The following is a 13,620-nucleotide window of genomic DNA, read 5'->3' as shown; positions in this document are numbered from 1 at the left end:
TAAAAATAATGGTAATATGGGTGAAGACTGTTCTACATCATAAACAGAGTATGTCACGTTTAGAGGGGAAATTTTATTAAATCGGTAGTTCTCACCCTTGGCTGCACGTGGGAATTGCCCGGAAAGTTTTAAAAATTACTGACTCTGGGGTCTTCCGGGGCACCCGAGTTTCTGATTTCATTAGTCAGGGCTGCTGCTCAGGCATTGGTAGTTAAGTTCCCCAAGTGATTTATTGTGACAAGGTTGAGGATCAACCACACATCAAACGTTCAACATTCAGCATATCTCTTTAGACCGCACGGGAACAACATTCTCAGCAGGAAACCAGTCTACCTGGGCCCTGGGGGCCTTTCTAGTCAGTTTCTTAATCTATAAAATAAAGATGTTGTCTTCCCCCTTTCGTATTCTTAAAAAATATTTTATGAAACTCTCCAAAGCAGAGAGTGCCAAAAAGGTCGGCATTTCAGATTAATAGGTTTGAATATTGATTGAGAAGAACTTAGAGATATTACCATTCAAGGCAGAATAAGAAACATTTAGCCTTTTTTTTTTTTTTTTTAAAGTAAAACGTTTGACTTGGAAAGAACCCAAGCCTCTTTCTCTCTTAGCCCTTCTTTTATCAAACCCTCTCCACATGCCTGATTTTCTAGCTGGGGTAAATTTTAAAATCTTTGTGGTATACTACAAAATCATTCAACTAACTCCTTGCCTACTATGAGATATGCAACAACATTATTAACTTGCAAGTGGTTACTGCAATGAAGTCCCACCCACTCTTGGGGTCCAACTACAACCACTGGGTTTTTCACTCTATTTCACACTGCCTGGATTAAAAAGGAATCTGAAGATTAGAACACATGACATGTAGATTTGCATAACTTTAATTGGTAACATATGTATAAGATTCTAAAGTACCTTTATATGAAAAAGTAGATAGGGAAGATGAAGTAGTCTGTGTTTTTCAACAGAGCTCTCCCCCATAGTCTTACCATCCATTATTCTTCCACTTGTTTGTCTCCATAGCTAGTTCTGAGCTCCAGGAAGGCTTTGACCAAAACACAGTAAAAAAGCCTGCTAGTTTAGGGGTTTGTTGGAGGTTTTGGCACACACCAATAAGTAATTCTCTGCCACACCACCTAAGTGTCCTACAATTTAATTTGATTCTGACACCATCTACTTAGAGATGGCATCAGATCCCACAGGATAAGGGCTCAGTCCCATGAGACAGCCCACACCTACCTTCACCCACACATACTTCAGATGCCAGTTGCAAGCCCAGGTTATTACCTGTGCTTCTGACCAATCAGCTACAGAGCAGAGGTTCCAATGACTCCCTCCATGGACTAGATTAATTTGCTGGAGCAGAACTCAGGGAAACATTTACGTTTATCAGTTTATATTAAAGGATATAATAGAACGTACAGATGAACAGCCAGAGGGAAAGAGATGCATAGGATAAGGTATGTGGGAAGGGGCAGAGCTCCCATGCCTTCTCCAAGCATGCCATACTCCTAGCACCTCCCCCTGTTCACCAGCCTTGAAGCTCTCCAAACCCTGTACTTATAAGATTTTAATAGAGGCATCATCAATCATTAACTCCATTTTCAGCCCTTGTGCCATCTGAAGAAAATCAGGGGAAGGGCTGAAAATTCTAAGTGTCTAGTTACATCGTGGTCTTTCTGGTGAACAGCCCTCAACCAGGAGCCAGCCAGACGCCCACTAAGAGTTACTTCATTAGAACAAAAGACTCCAATCACCCAGGAAATCACAATGGCTTCAGAAGCTCTGTGTCAGTAACAGAGTCAAAGACCGATATTAGAGGTGCCTGGCTGGCTTAGTTGGAAGAGCATGTGACTCCTAATCTTGGGGTCATGAATTCGAGACCCACATTGGGCCTAGAGCTTACTTAAAAAAGAAAAAAAAAGACCAATATTAGAACAAGAGATGTTCCTACTATTCTTTTTTTTTTTTTTTAAACATTTATTCATTTTTTTGAGAGTGTGAGTGGGGGAAGGACAGAGAGAGATGGAGACACAGAATCCAAAGTAGGCTCCAGGCTCCAAGCTGTCAGCACAGAGCCCGATGCAGGGCTCAAACTCACGAACCGTGAGATCATGACCTGAGCCAAAGTTAGATGCTTAACCAACTGAGCCGCCCAGGTGCCCCTCCTAGTAGTCTTATCACTTAGGAAATTACACGGTTTTGGGGAGCTCCATGCCAGGAACTGGGGGCAGAGACCAATATGCATTTTCTATTAATGCACAGCATGCCTTTTATATGCAAAACAATCGATCCAGAGTCCATATTCTGAATCCCCTCCTTTATCAGGAGGCAATATTCCTCTGTCCTAATCATCCCAGAGACAGGTACTGGACAATTAGATATAGCCTATATACCCCAGAGCCCACTGAAATTATTCAAACTAGCCAACAAAGCCTGTTTATCCTACCTTTTCTTACTTTCCCCATAGAGACCACAATAAGAACTCTTGCCTATGGTTTCCTCTTGGCTCCCTCCGCCTCCTGACCAACCCTGGTACTTTCTATTTGGCCCTGCATGGCATGGTGTGCTACTGCCTGTCTTGGGAACTGTGAGTAACAAACCACTTTTTTTTCTTTTGTGTTTATTTATTTATTCTGAGAGAGAGAGAGCGAGCAGTGGAAGAGCAGAGAGAGAGGGAGAGAAGAATCCCAAGCAGGCTCCTCACTGTCAGCACGGAGCTGAATGGGGGCTGGATATCACAAACTGCAAGCTCAGACCTGAGCTGAAACCAAGAGTCAGATGGAGCCACCCTGTGCCCCCAAAACTATTTTTTCAATGGCATTCATCTCCTGACCTGTTGGCTTCACCATACATGAATAATACTAAAACTTACATTTTATTTTTTTAAAGGTCTTTTTTTTTTTAAGTTTACTTCTTTATTTTGAGAGAAAGAAAGAGAGAGAGCGCGCGCGAGAGAGAGCAGGGAATGGGCAGAGAGAGAGGGAGAGAGAAAATCCCAAGCAGGCTCCATGCTGTCAGCACAGAGCCTAACCCAGAGCTCAATCTCACGAAATGTGAGATCATGACCTGAGCCGAAATTAGGAGTTGGATGCTTAACCAACTGAGCCACCCAGGTGCCCCCAAACCTACATTTTAAAACACCATACTAATATCGACTGAAAAGGTCAATGCTACAATAATCACAACAAAGAAAAGGCAGTTAAAGTTCTTGACAAAGATAGGCAGTTGAAGAGGCAGGCTTTTCAGCCAGCCAAAATTGTTCTGTAGCCCCTGGACTGCCACTGTCCCAGATATCTTACTGTAAATGTTATGACAAAAGTCACTAGGATGAATCTCAGTTCACCAAACTGAAATTTCTTAGGGTGTGAGGGGGAAAAGCAGGAAAAGGAACAAAAGTTGAATAAAGGAAATCATGCTGGACTTGTCAAACATGTGAATACTCTACAACAAATATGATCATAAATAGTGCATTGTGTGTGCATGTGTGCGTGTGTGTGTATGTTTTAAGTAGGCTTTACACCCAGCATGGGGCCCAACATGGGGCTTGAACTCATGACCCTGAGATCAACACCTGAGCTGAGATCAAGAGTCAGATGTGCTGACAGCTCAGAGCCTGGAACCTGCTTCAGATTCCGTGTCTCCCTCTCTCTCTACCCCTCCCCTGCCTGCGCTTCGTCTATCCCTCAAAAATAAATAAACTTTAAAAAAAAAAACAAACAGAGTCAGATGTTTAGCCAACCGAGGAACCCAGGTACTCCATGCGTTTTTGTTGTTCATATATTTAGTCATTTAATATCAGGATTTTACTTTTGGCAATTTTAGTAAGGCTACAGACTTTTGAATGTGGTTGTTCAGATTAGGCATATGAAAAGATGTCAACAGAGAAATTAGTCACGATGGTTGGTGATATTGATATTTGGAAGGCAATACAGATTTATTAACCTTTTCTCTAAATTAAATCTACTTGAGTATTTATATTTGGTAGAACTGTGAAGGATATATCTCATTTCTTTTCACCTATGTGTCTACTATATAAACCACTTAAATATTTATACCATTAGAAATTCCAAGTGTAATTAAGATGATGACAAGCATAAACTATATCATGTCATGATATGGCATTTTTCCCACGAAGGTAGAATATTTGATATTTAATGATATATCAGTATGTGTGTGTGTGTGTGTGTCCAGCACACCATAATTTAAAGATCTAGCAAATTACACACTGAGTAATAAATAAGGTATTCTATCTTGGGCATAAGATATACACACCTGGGCTTGGAGTCTGCAAAAGAGACTGGCAATATCATTTCTGGTCATTAGTGAATCACTTTATATATGAAATGATTCCTCATATTTGTTATGTCAATTTCTAATTCTTTTTGTAATAGTCCAAATTTGTCATTAAAAATTACTTAATTTTTCCAAATCCTCTTTTTTTCTTCATCTATAATATTTCTTTTAAGCATATACAAAATTCTATCAAATATTACCCTGTAATCTGTACTCTTACTATATTGGGAAAAGATCAGATGACTTCAATGCAGTGTCCAAAATAGCTGTACTATTTTACATTCCCATCAACAATTTCATTGTTATTTTAATTTGCATTTCTTTAATTAATTGCCAATATTCATTAATTCACTCAGCTAATATTTATTCATCCATTAAGTGGCAAGCTGTCATAAGCACTAGGGATATAACAGTAAATAAGACAGGCAAAATTGGCTTTAGCCTTCTAGAGCTTATATTTTATTATTATTGTTTTTAAATGTTTATCTTTTTTTAAATTTTTAACGTTTATTTATTTTTGAAGGAGAGAGAGAGAGAGACAGAGCGTGAGTGGGGGAGGGGCAGAGAGAGAGGGAGACACAGAATCCCAAGCAGGCTCCAGACTCTGAGCTGTCAGCACAGAGCCGGACACAGGGCTCGAACTCACGGACTGTGAGATCATGACCTGAGCCGAAGTCGGAGGCTCAACAGACTGAGCCACCCAGGTGCCCCTTAAATGTTTATTTTTGAGAGAGAGGGAGGGAGTGCAAGCAGGGGAGGGGCAGAGGTAGGGATAAAGGATTTGAACCAGGCTCTGGGCTGAGGGCAGAGAGCCGGATGCAGGGCTCCAACTCAGGAACCGTGAGATCATGACCTGGGCGGAAATCCAGAGTTGGACGCTTAATGGACTGAACCACCTAGGCGCCCCTAGAGCTTATATTTTAATAATATAAAAATATAAACAAATTCATAAATAGCATGTTAGATAGTAAAAAGTGCCATGGAGAAAAGCTGTCTGGAAAAAAACCAAACATGTATATACGGGGTTAATTTTAATTATGGTGGTCAGGGAAGGGTTCATTGAGATGACCTATGAGCAAGAGACCTATAGTAGGTGAAGGAGACCCATGCAAGTATCTAGACAAGAGGGTTCTAATCTGAACGCGCAGCGAGCCCCTAGGCCTGAGGCAGAAGAATGGCCAATAGTGTTCAAAGAATAGCAAGAGTCTTGTGTGGCTTCAGAATAGGAGAGAAGACAAGTAAGACCTGGCAGCAGAGTATCCGGTACGGCCTTGTAGACCGTTATAAAAACGTTGGCTTTTATTTAGATGTGAAGTAATTGGAAGCTAGAAGTATGTATAAAATGGTTAAAAAAAAAAAAAAAAAAAAAAGGGGAGTGATCTGCTTGGACAGATTTCGGGGAATAAACTTTGCATGGAAACCCTGAACGGAGACCAAATGTAGTTAAGTCTTCAAAGTCAAAGATTATGGATAAAACCAGTAGAGAGCTGGGGCTGAAGCCTTTTAGCTTGTCGCACGAAGGGCCAACCACTATCTGTTGCCGTAACAAGGCCTCTGCCCCAGACACGATTAGCCAGGGAAGAACTCCCTGTGAACCACCTTTCTGGGTGACAAATTGTGCATTTAACGCCTAAAGGTTTCGATTTAGGGAGACGAGAAGACACCGATTAGGAAACCCCGAGTAGTACCCGCAAGAACACAGGCGAAGCTGGCGCCATTGTCGCCCTCGAGGCGGCGAGGAGCAGAGAAGAAACGGCTGCTGGAAGGTCCGCCTCGTTCTTGAGATGGACACAAAAGAGGCACAATACCCTTTACAGACGTCCTTTCGAGCGACAGGCTTCCGTGCCAGTCGCCCGGGGCGAACCAGGATTTTCAAAAGGACCGCGCCAGAGGCGGGACCCATCACCGCCCCACCACGCGGACACAGCCAACGCGCGGACCGAGCCGCCTGCGAGGGGGGCGGAGTCGCCGGAAGAATGACGTAAAAAGGCGTCGCGCCGAGAGTGACGCGTGGCGTAGACCACGACGGGCTGCGCCTGTCACACCCGCGGCTTGTTGCGGAGGAGCAGCGGGCGCCATGGCGGTTCTGCTGGAGACCACTCTGGGCGACGTCGTCATCGATCTGTACACCGAGGAGCGGCCGCGCGGTGAGGCCCGGGCCCCGCTCGCGTTTCGCCGGGGCCGCGCTCTCCTTTCCCCACTGTCCCTTCGCTGCCCGGCCCCCTTGACCGGGTTCGGGCTTCTGGGCTCCTGGCGCCCACGACTGGGCTGTTTCACTAGCGGGCCGTGGTTGGAAAAGTTTTTGTGAGGAGCGGCCTCTGTCTCGAATCTGGTGCCGGCCAATCGGGTGGCGGGTGCTTGTGGCATTAAATGCCTGTGTGTGCGCGTGTGTGCGCGTGCAGGCTGCATATAACCAAGCCTGTAGGTTTTGTGGCTGTACTGCGCTTTACTCGTGAGAGGAACACAACCAGTATTCCTTGGGGTGTAACCAGGGAGTCCTGATGGAAGTACGAAGGATGTGTTTGGAGCAGTGAGTGTGGGCATCCAGCGTGGGTGGAGGAAGGGCTGTCCGGAGGTGTGCACGGAGCCGTAGCAAACGCTCATTGATCGCCTGCTGTGTAGACTGCCAGGCTCTGGGATAGGCGTCTTGTCCTTAAGGGTCTAACTTTCCACCGAGAGAAATAGGCGTGGGAGCCCCTTTAAGTGTTGTTAAGTCTTACAAACCCATTGTAAGTGTTGTGGTTGAAGAATGTGTAAATTGCCATGGAAACCGGAGGGAGGAGTGATTCTTCCTGGCTGGGGGCGGGGAGAAGTGAAGCCAGCAAAGAAAGTAGAACACTTGAACTAGCTCTTTGAAAGATGAGTGGGAGTGAGGGTGTGTGTGTGTGTGTGTGTTTTTTTTTTTTAAGTTTGCTTAGAACTTTCTGGAAACAGCAAGTAGTTTGGCAGGGCTTGAAGGAATGATATGTGACACGGAATGGCAGACTGCGTGTCTGGTCGTATAGGTTATATTGGTTAGGTCAGATGTGAATAGTCTTGTGTGCTCTACTGACGACTGATGAGGGTCCTGGAAGGTTTTAAAAGCAGGATTGAGGCATGGCCGACTTGTTTTAGGAAGATAAGGGGCAACAATGGAGGATGTTTCAGATCAGGGAGAAGCTGGAGGCCACAGAGATAAGTTACAATTAGCATCCTGTCCCCTTGGAACGCAGAGTCCATCAAAAGGATGAAACGAGGGGCGCCTGGGTGGCTCAGTTGGTTAAGCGTCTGACTGCATCTCAGGTCGAAGTCTCGCGGTCTGCGAGTTCGAGCCCCACGTCAGGCTCTGTGCCCATTGATCGGAGCCTGTTTCGGATTCCGTGCCTGCCGCTCTGTCTGACTCTCTCCCGTCCGTTGTCTGTGCCAAAAAAGTAAATAAAGGTTAAAAAAAAAAATTAAAAAAAAAAAAAAAAAGGATGAAACGAGGGGCGCCTGGGTGGCTCAGTCGGTTGAGCGTCCGACTTCGGCTCGGGTCATGATCTCACGGCTGGTGGGTTCGAGCCCCGCCGTTGGGCTCTGTGCTGACAGCTCGGAGCCTGGAGCCTGCTTTGGATTCTGTGTCTCCCTCTCTCTCTCTGCTCCTCTCCTGCTCATGCTCTGTCTCTCTCTCTGGCTCTCAAAAATAAATAAACATTCAAAAAAAATTTTTTTAAAAAGATGAAACAAGCCACAGTACCACCTGCAGTAATTGCTTTCCTGCTGTCCCAGTATCCTACACTCAGTTGTACACCCCCCACTCCCACCCCACAACACTACATGCTCAGTCATACTTCCCGGCCTTTCTCATACTGTTGCCTCTACCCCACAGTTCTCTCTACTGTTGTCCTGTTGGCCGACTTCCTGCTTATTATTCACACCTTGGATCAAGCATGATTTCTTCTGTGAGGCTCTCCCTTGTCCCTGAGCAGAGTTAGATCTGTTTCTTCTGCTCTAAGATCTTTTTAAAAAGCATGTAACACATTCTGTTACATCGTTTGCCTGTTAATCCTGTAATTGTTTGCAGTTCTTGTCTCCTCAAGAAGGTAAATTCCAGGAGAGGAGGGACTGTAGTGCCTTCCTTGTCTTTCTATCCTAAGCACCTAGTGCAACGCCTGCCACTTTGCACACACTAAAGGCTCATTATAGTGACTAATGTATATATGTGTGTGTTTGTTAGTTAGGATTCTCTGTGCAGATGATAGAAACTCAAATTACATTGGCTTAAACAAAGAAAATAATTGATTGCCTCCTGCTACTGGGGTAAACTTGGCTTTAAGGATGGTGGGATCCAGGGGTTCAAATGATGTTATAGGGAATTGTATTTTTCATCTCTTGGTTTGCTTTTCTTTGAGTTGGTTACTTCGTGTGGGGCACCTGGCTGGGGCCTCTTTTCCCAGGGTTGTGAGGAATTCAAGAGGGAGTAGGGTTTGCCCGCCTAGTGAACGCAGGCAGAATAGACAAGTAGCATTTCTGCAACTGCAGTTTGGAACGCTAAAAACTAAGCCCACCCCATTTGTATATATTTGCAAGCATGTGATTGGATACTTACTTAACGTGTGTAACTGCTTATCAACTTATAGTAAACATATCCAGGCTTATTTTCCTTCCTCCCTCCCTCTCTCCCTTTCTGCTATTTCTTTCATTTTTTTACTTTTTAGTATAGAAAACTTGAAACCTATACAGAAGTAGAAAGAGTCACGTAAATGAACCTTCATGCGCCAATGACCGGCTATAATGAAGAGCTGTCAACACATAACCAGTATTGTTTCATTTATACTGGATTTTTTGTAATAAGTCTATTACATGGGGTTTATTTTATCTGTAATTACTTCATTTTGTATTTAAAAAAAAATTTTAATGTTTATTTTTGACAGAGAGAAACCGAGCGTGAACGGGGGAGGGGCAGAGAGAGAGAGGGACACAGAATCTGAAACAGGCTCCAAGTGGTCAGCACAGAGCTGGACGTGGGGCTCAACTCGGGGACCAGCGAGATCATGACCTGAACTGAAGTCAGGCGTTTAACTGACTGAGCCACCCAGGCACCCCTCATTTTGAATTTCTAAAAAATTATTAAAAAAAACCCATAACCCCAAATCATTATCATATCTTAAAAAATTAGCAGTAATATTTTAATTTCATTCATATTTTATTATTGTCTCATAAATGTTTTAAAAATATTTGGTAATTTGGGGGCATCTGGGTGGCTCAGTCGGTTAAGTGTCCGACTTTGGCTCAGGTCGTGATCTCACTGCTTGTGGGTTCGAGCCCCCATCAGGTTCTGTGCTGACAGCTCCCAGCTCATTGTCTGCAGCTGGCTTCCGATTCTGTCTCCATCTCTCTGCCCTTCCCCCTGCTCAAGTGCGTGCGCAAGTGCTCGCTCTCTCTCTGTCTCCTTCTGTGTCTCTCAAATATCAATAAAAAGTAAAAAAATTTTTGATGTTTGTCTATTTTTGAGAGAGAGAGGCAGAGCGCGAGCGGGGGAGGGGCATAGAGAAAAGGAGACGGAATATGAAACAGGCTTCAGGCTCTGAGTTGTCAGCACAGAGCCCAACATGGGGCTCGAACCCATGAACCATGAGATCATGACCTGAGCTGAAGTCTGACGGCCAACCGACTGAGCCACCCAGGTGCCCCAAACATTTAAAAAAATTTTTAAAAAATATTTGCTAATTTAAATGCAGATCCATACAAGGTCCATTATTATATTGGTTGATTTCTTAAATACCTTGTTTTAAAAAATATTTTTTAAAGATTTTATTTTTATTTATTTTTAATTATTTTTTATGTTTATTTTCGAGAGAGAGAGAGAGCAAGTGGGGGACGGGCAGAGAGAGAGGGAGACACAGAATCTGAAGCCGGCTCCAGGCTTTGAGCTGTCTGTACAGAGCCCAACGCAGTCTCGAACTCATGAACCACGAGATCATGACCTGAGCCAAAGTCAGACGCTTAAGTGACTGAGGCACCCAGGCCCCCCTAAAGATTTTATTTTTAAGTAATCTTTACACCCAACATGGGGCTTGAACTCACCACCCTGAGATCGAGCCCCATAATCTACCGACTGAGCCAGCCAGGCACACCCCTTTCTTAAATATCTTTTAATCTATAGATTCTCCCCCTTGCCTTAAAAAAAAATTTTTTTTTTTAAATTTGAGTTTAGTTGACACGTAGCGTTACATTACTTTAGGTGCAGTATAGTGATTCCACTTCTCTGTACATTATTCTGTGTTCACCACCCCCCTTGCCTATTTTAAACGACTTTATATTTTAAGAACAATTTAAGGTTCATAGTAAAATTGAGGGAAAGGTATTTAGAGAGATTTCCCATATACCCCCTATGCTCGCATATGCACAACCTCTCCCATTTTCAGTATCCCCTACCAGAGTGGTATCTTTGTTGCACATTCGTACCATATGCACTATGTAGCATTGTATTTAACAGTCATCCAGAAATCTGTTTTTTTCCAGAAAAACTATCAAGAGCCTGGTATTCAAGACCTTCCAATAGATTAGCCCCGTCCTACCCCTTCAGTCTCTCTACCCTCTCTTACTCTAGTATTACCAGGGTGTTACAGAACGTAAACTGGTCTTTCGGACCCTTCAGAAAGCATTTAAATTTGCACTTCTAGACTTATTCATAATGTCTTCTCAGCTTGAAATGCTTACTCGATCTGCTTTTTGCTTGTCTAGTTCTTTTAATGCCCACCTTAAACCTCCATGAGGTCTTCTAATTTTCCTGGCCAGAAACAATCTTTCTTTTGAACTCTTGCGGCTTTTTTAAACTCACTTTTTACTATTTTGCTATTTAAGTGGCACAAATGGTATTATCGGGTATATCCAGTATTGTAACTAATTTGGTTTGGGTATAAGCTCTCTAGACAGCCTCATAGGTCTTTCTGTCTGGTTTCTGGCTTAATGTTCCGAGAACTTGTTAGTGTATCTCTCCACAATTAGACTGTGAACTTGTCGAGGACAGGGACTATGGTTTAATGGCATTTGTGACAGTGGTGCCAGGCACCTAAAACGTACTCAGTAAATGTTTATTGAATAAGTGAGTGAATTTATATGAGAAACCTGGTATATGATCAGCGTATGGATTTTTGTGAAGGGCTATTTAATCATCGTAAAAAAATTGGTCTCAGGTGCTTTGCTGGCTCACTTGGGCTTGGGGTTGTGAGTTCGAGCCCCATGTTGGGTATAGAGATTACTTAAAATAAAATCTCTAAAAAAAATTGGTCTCAGATATTTGATTTTCTCTAATTTATATAATTTATATCCATTTACAGGTACTCTGCTGGATTCATATAGTATACGTCTAAGAGTATACTATATATGTACTACACGTACATATATATACAGTATATACTATATTATATAATATATTACTGTATTATAGTATATTGTGTTATATAATTATACTGTATTGTAGTATACTCTTTGTTCTTTTTTTTCTCTTGCAAAACTAATCCATTAATAAATGATTGCTTATCCCAAATGTTAGTTTCCTGCATTAGCTCGGATGATCAAGAAGTCCTAAAAAAAAAAAAGAGAATACAAAGATGATTTAAAATATATTGTTTTTTTCCTAGACTTACTTCCTTTTTTATGACTTTGGACATTTGAGCATTGGGGGGAAGTGTTTATGTGGTAATTTAGAAATTAAATTATACCAACTGTGCATATACTTGCTTAAAAATGTATTTGTGAACTACTGTGATAAGTTTAATATTTACTTTCTTTCAGCCTGCTTGAATTTCCTGAAGTTGTGCAAAATAAAATATTACAATTATTGTCTTATTCACAATGTACAGGTAAGTTGGTAGATATTAGTCATGTCTATTATTGGAACCACTTAGCAAACTCTGTGATTTAATAATGTATCCTATTTATTATAGAGGGATTTTATTATACAAACTGGTGATCCTACAGGGACTGGCCGTGGAGGAGAGTCTGTTTTTGGGTGAGTTCTTTTGTTTTTAAATGAGAAAAAATAGAATTGCCTCTTAACAGTGTTAACTAGCATATTTCAATCAGCTTTTTAAAATATCGTTCAAAAATAGATTTTTCCCTTAAGTTCCCTAAATGTCTATAGCAAAAAAGAGTATGTTGAATCATAATGGTATTTCTACAAAGAAATGGCAGTTCTGTTTGGTACTAGAACTTCTGTATTTCATATTGAGGGTACTTATATTTTAAAGCTTTATTATGTATTTTTTCAGTCAACTGTATGGTGATCAAGCAAGCTTTTTCGAAGCTGAAAAAGTACCAAGAATTAAGCACAAGAAGAAAGGCACTGTGTCCATGGTGAACAATGGCAGTGATCAACATGGATCTCAGGTGAGGAAATGAGTGAGAAGATGAATTTTGTTTTAAAATGAAGGACTAGAAAGAGCCACAGAGTTATCTTTTCAAACTACCCAATAAGAAGAGAATTGCAAAGATAGTTGTTAGAAGAAAAATATTACACTATATTTTTTTCTATATAAAAAAATTTGGGGGGGTGCCTGACTGGCTCAGTAGGTAGAGTGTGCGACTCTTAATGTCGGGGTTGTGAGTTTGAGCTTCATGTTGGGTGTAGAGATGACTTAAAAATAAAATGTTTAAAAAAAGTTATTTTGTCCTTTTAAATGTAAGGTATGTCCATTATGAGGAGATCAGAAAACACAACACAGTACATGGGAGAAAATAGCATCTACAATCCCACTATCCATGGATCATCACTGTTGACACTGTGGTCTGTACTTCAAAACAGATCATATTGAGAACCTTTCATTCATTGTCTCGTTTAATCCTTACAACCACCCATTTTGGGGTAGATGGGTTTTTTTCCTCACAGTTCACATGTGAAGAAACTGAGCTTTGGTTTGCCCAAGTATTCTAAACAATCAGGGAATACTTTTTAAAAGTAACAAGTGGGTAAGAATCCACACAGTTAACGTGAAGTATTACTTTTGTGTATTTTTTCAATCAGTCTGTCATTGATTTCAGTTAGAATTATAGATCTATTTTTATATTTTGCTGTGTCTTTCTATGCAGTTTCTTATTACTACAGGAGATAATCTAGATTACCTTGATGGTGTTCATACGGTGTTTGGTGAGGTGACAGAAGGCATGGACATAATTAAGAAAATTAATGAGACCTTTGTTGACAAGGACTTTGTACCATATCAGGATATCAGGTGTGTTTGGTGTCTCAATGTACTAGAATGTTTTAATACTGTAGTGTTTGACACATAGTGGAGATATCAAGTGCAGGACTGGTTTTTGGATAATTCCAAAATGTGTATTAATACAAGACTATAAAACTCC

The 13,620-nt window shown here is 41.7% G+C and overlaps 1 protein-coding gene across 3 annotated transcripts in view; it reads left to right on the top strand.

The window, feature by feature from the left end:
- Positions 1-2,541: 2,541 nt before the first annotated feature.
- Positions 2,542-13,620, top strand: part of PPIL4 (peptidylprolyl isomerase like 4) — a 37,976-nt gene continuing 26,897 nt past the window's right edge. Inside the window, exons 1-5 of one of the 3 annotated variants that reach the window (XM_042940053.1) lie at positions 2,542-2,590; positions 12,055-12,122; positions 12,207-12,271; positions 12,531-12,648; positions 13,348-13,490. In XM_042940053.1, the coding sequence (XP_042795987.1) occupies positions 2,557-2,590; positions 12,055-12,122; positions 12,207-12,271; positions 12,531-12,648; positions 13,348-13,490 (428 nt within the window). In that variant the 5' untranslated portion in view covers positions 2,542-2,556. Of the gene's footprint in view, positions 2,591-6,325; positions 6,444-6,506; positions 7,172-12,054; positions 12,123-12,206; positions 12,272-12,530; positions 12,649-13,347; positions 13,491-13,620 lie in introns of those variants that run through there. The other 2 variants (XM_042940052.1, XM_042940054.1) reach the window with 2 other exon arrangements.

This window comes from Panthera leo, chromosome B2 (genome assembly GCF_018350215.1).
Source record: "Panthera leo isolate Ple1 chromosome B2, P.leo_Ple1_pat1.1, whole genome shotgun sequence".
Lineage (NCBI taxonomy): Eukaryota > Metazoa > Chordata > Mammalia > Carnivora > Felidae > Panthera > Panthera leo.
Note: the sequence above shows the minus strand (reverse complement) of the source record. Positions and strands in the feature narration are given on the sequence as shown.